Source organism: Humulus lupulus, chromosome 1 (genome assembly GCF_963169125.1).
Source record: "Humulus lupulus chromosome 1, drHumLupu1.1, whole genome shotgun sequence".
Lineage (NCBI taxonomy): Eukaryota > Viridiplantae > Streptophyta > Magnoliopsida > Rosales > Cannabaceae > Humulus > Humulus lupulus.
This window is the reverse complement of record NC_084793.1, coordinates 230,173,865-230,177,557: the sequence shown is the minus strand read 5'-3', so window position 1 is coordinate 230,177,557 and position 3,693 is coordinate 230,173,865. Positions and strand designations below refer to the sequence as shown.

At 35.3% G+C, this 3,693-nt stretch overlaps 1 protein-coding gene across 1 annotated transcript; it reads left to right on the top strand.

Moving 5' to 3' along the window:
* Positions 1–396: 396 nt before the first annotated feature.
* Positions 397–3,693, top strand: LOC133804120 (uncharacterized). The gene is made up of 3 exons (XM_062242276.1): positions 397–418; positions 895–1,045; positions 3,064–3,693. Exons 2-3 carry the CDS (start codon positions 920–922, stop codon positions 3,520–3,522), a joined length of 585 nt encoding a protein of 194 aa, XP_062098260.1. The 5' UTR covers positions 397–418; positions 895–919; the 3' UTR covers positions 3,523–3,693.

The window sequence follows — 3,693 nt, the reverse complement described above, 5'->3', positions numbered from 1 at the left end:
GCCCTAAACCTGACTGGAAGAATTACGGGCAGTCAGTCACCAGTACTCTCTCTCCTTCACTCTCTCTCTCGGTCACTGAACTTTGATATTTCTATATCTTGGCATCTCTGTGTTTCAACGATCACGATCGGACGGTCCAAAATGAACGGTGCTTCTTATTCAATTTTCTTTCAGTTTTAGAGGCTGAAACTCTCAGATCTGGTATCTACGACCTTAGATCTCTCTTCCTGGTAAGAATTTTCTTTCTTCTTCTCATTATCTTTGTCTTTTTCCGTTGGTTCGCTTTCAATTTTCTCATTCGAAGCTCTACTATTTATCCTGTGTGCCTTGGTTTTCTCGAATTCTCGGTCTTTAAGCTAAATTTCTGTTGATTTGCTCCTTTTTTTCCATAAACTCCTCAACTATCTACTGTTTTCAGGTTCGAATTCATAAAATTTCAACTTTTGATCTTTTACTGGAATGTTGTTACTTTCTCTGGTTGTAACTTTTGATTTCAATTTTGAATTTTCTTTATTTACTCTACCGGTCCTAGTTTTGCTTTTTCTGGCGAACTCTAAGTGGTTTTCTGTTTGAACTCTTGTCGATTGAACTCTTCACCGGCGAGTTTCCCCTTCACACTTCTCTGAAAGCGTTTTTTTGTCCTCTTCTTCGAAAAAAATCTTTTACCAGCTTTCTTCTTCTTTTAATTTAATTAAAAAATCAGTTTTATTTTTATTTTTGTTTTGGGAACACTTCCAATTTGCACAAAATCTTAAAAATTATTTTTCTCATTTGTTTTTTCCTTTTTACTTAAAATTTTGGAATATAGAGGTATTAGATCGAACGGTTTGCAAGATTTGATGAAAATATCGGACGGTCAACAACTAATATTCTGTTCTTCTTTGGTATTGGTAGGTGTAGGTTATTGTTTGTTCCACAGATGGAAACTAAAACTAACTCCGGTTCGATGGGAGTTCAGCTCGATTACGGCGCGCTAACGTGCGCCGGTGAGGCGTTAGCGGCTTTGCTTGTCTCAGCTTTGCTCAGAAGCCAACTCTTGGCTCTGGTAAGCCACTCCCTCCACTTGTTCTACCATGTTTTTTCTTCCAAAGTTTCCTACTTTTTCGTTCCTTTCTCGTTTTTCTCCTATAGTATATTTCATTTTATTTTTATCTATTTATTTATTTATTTTCTTTCTCATAGACTTTTTGCTAACTTGCGTAGTTCGTTTATTTTTCCAAGATAACAATAAAAAAAATATCTATTATAATTATTTTTTGTTGGGGGTATTTGGGGTTCCTTTAGGGTTAGATCGTTTTGGGATGGGACGGGTAAGGCGTTAGGCTACGGTGGTTCTGCATAGTGCATACCTACGACATGGCGCCGGACGAGAGTGCTTTTTCGGCGAATATAATAAAAAAAATTTGCTGCTAATGTACTCTTTTTCGTTGTCTTTTTATTTATTATTATTTGTTAGGATTACTGACCAGTGGAAGATCTTTTTCTGGAGAAAATAGTAATAATGACAAAAAAGACTTCGGACGTAGAATTATAAATTAAATATGGTTTAGAGCTTCTGTTTCAGTTCCAGGTTAGTTAAGGTCCAGACCCCACGTGCAATTCAAAAATCCAAAATAGAAGGCCCCACGTACCATATACCATGTACTAACCTAGGGTCTCATGTCAAAGGTCAAAGTTTAGGATGATCCGTAGTTAGCGTTTGATGCATAGAAGGAGATATTCCATAGAGTTGGGTGTGCTTGACACGTGTCGTACCAGAAAAAAAATCAGCTGTCTCCCATTCCCTGTCATCTCCTCATTCTAAGACACTCCATTTATTTACTTTATTTAATTACTTGGGAACTTTTACAAAACATTTTTGGTTTCAGAATACATCATAAATTGAATTGGTAAATTTTGTGTATTCTTCCAACGTTTATTACGAGGTTACCCAAATAATTTGGTATAGTTTTTTCCACCCAGTTGACCTCTTCTAAAATTCTCTATATTATTTCAAAACTTCATAAAGTGTATTGTTTCTTTACGCCAACGGTAGTCTCTAATTAGTAATAAAGAATTAGCTTAGTTTGGCTGGTCATGACATATCAAACCACAACTATGGTATTATGTTTAGTATTTAGTAGGAGATGATAGTTAAACGCAAGCTTAAGAATTCTATAAATATAGAAGATAATTATTATTGATTAAAAAAATACATATTTAGAATGTTAATTACCATTTTACTGGAAAGTCATTAGGTTATTTATTTACATTTTTAGGTTATTTTTTGGACGGTCTTACTTGATTTACGGTGTCGTTTTGATATGTATTGAAGATTGCTTTCGCCCTTGTGGTTGGAGAATTTTTGAATAGGTGGTGGTTGTTGATTTTTATGTCTCCTTATCGTGAGAAATACTTTAGAATCTTCTTATAATAGAACCACTTTTAATATTTGTATATATAAAAAATACGTACACATATGAAATCATGATTTTCTCTCCCTTCAATGAATTATATTAATATTTTTTTTTTTTAAAAAGTTATTTTTCCTATATGTGGTAGCATATTCTACTACCACCAAAGTCATGTCATCGTTATCTCTTGGGGAAAAGAGAGCCGATTCCATATTCCTCTTCTTAGTGTTACAACTATTTCAAAAAGAACAAGAACATAAAAAAATTATTTCACCTAATAATTATGGTATTAGACTAATGCTATAATGCAATAGGGAACAGCATGATAGGTTCCAAATGCTTTTTTCAGTGTGACCTAATCATTTTCTTCCAGATTGTTCTTGTTTTCCTTTTATTGCACGATTTCAACATCATTGATATCACATGGTGTATTATCGAAAGCCATCACTAATTCTCGATTCATTGACAAATGGCAGAACTAAATCCATCTTGAACATTAGTCTTCATTTAATGATTGGCATCATCTCTGTTTTGTTTAGTTTTCCATTATTATCCTTTAAGCTTTTCTTACTTTGAATACATTTTTACCTTCTCGATGATTGATGAAATAATACCATCATGCATAGTGCTTGATATTCTTTGCAAATTTTATTTCGAAACACGGTTTCAGGATTGTTATGGGTTGTCACCAATTAGCAAAGCCTTTATCGAAGATGTTCATGCCCAATGCAAAAGCAAACCAGTTGACGCTGAGGGAGATGGCGACAATGAAGAAGATGGAGATGACGATGATGGTGATGGTGGGTTTGGAGAAGGTGAAGAGGAATTGTCATCTGAAGATGGAGGCAATTTTGGCAAAAACTCCAACAGCAACAACAAGAGTAACTCAAAGGAGACAGAAGGTGGAGCAGGTGGTGCAGAAGAGAATGGCGATGAAGATGACGATGATGAAGAAGATGGTGAGGACCAAGATGAGGATGATGACGATGATGAGGAAGACGATGATGAAGAGGACGATGGTGGAGACGAGGATGAGGAAGATGTAGTGGAGGCAGAAGAAAATGAAGAGGAAGAAGAAGAGGATGAGGACGAGGAAGCACTTCAGCCACCCAAGAAAAGGAAGAAGTGAACTAGTAGTAAAGCTAGTACGCCAGCGAGAGGAGGCCCCAGTGTTTAGATTATTATATGTGACTTGTCTAATTTAATGGTCTTATTTAGCTCATGGAGGCTTTTTTAGGATGCTGTTTAATTGATGACTATTTTCATTTACATAATTCGAGAACCTTAATATTACTGTTGA

Bases quoted from the DNA above. Each gene is read 5' to 3' on its own strand.
- LOC133804120 (XM_062242276.1), top strand. From the start codon at position 920: ATGGAAACTAAAACTAACTCCGGTTCGATGGGAGTTCAGCTCGATTAC. The intron at 1,046-3,063 runs GTAAGCCACTCC...ACACGGTTTCAG, and splicing joins GAAGCCAACTCTTGGCTCTG to GATTGTTATGGGTTGTCACC.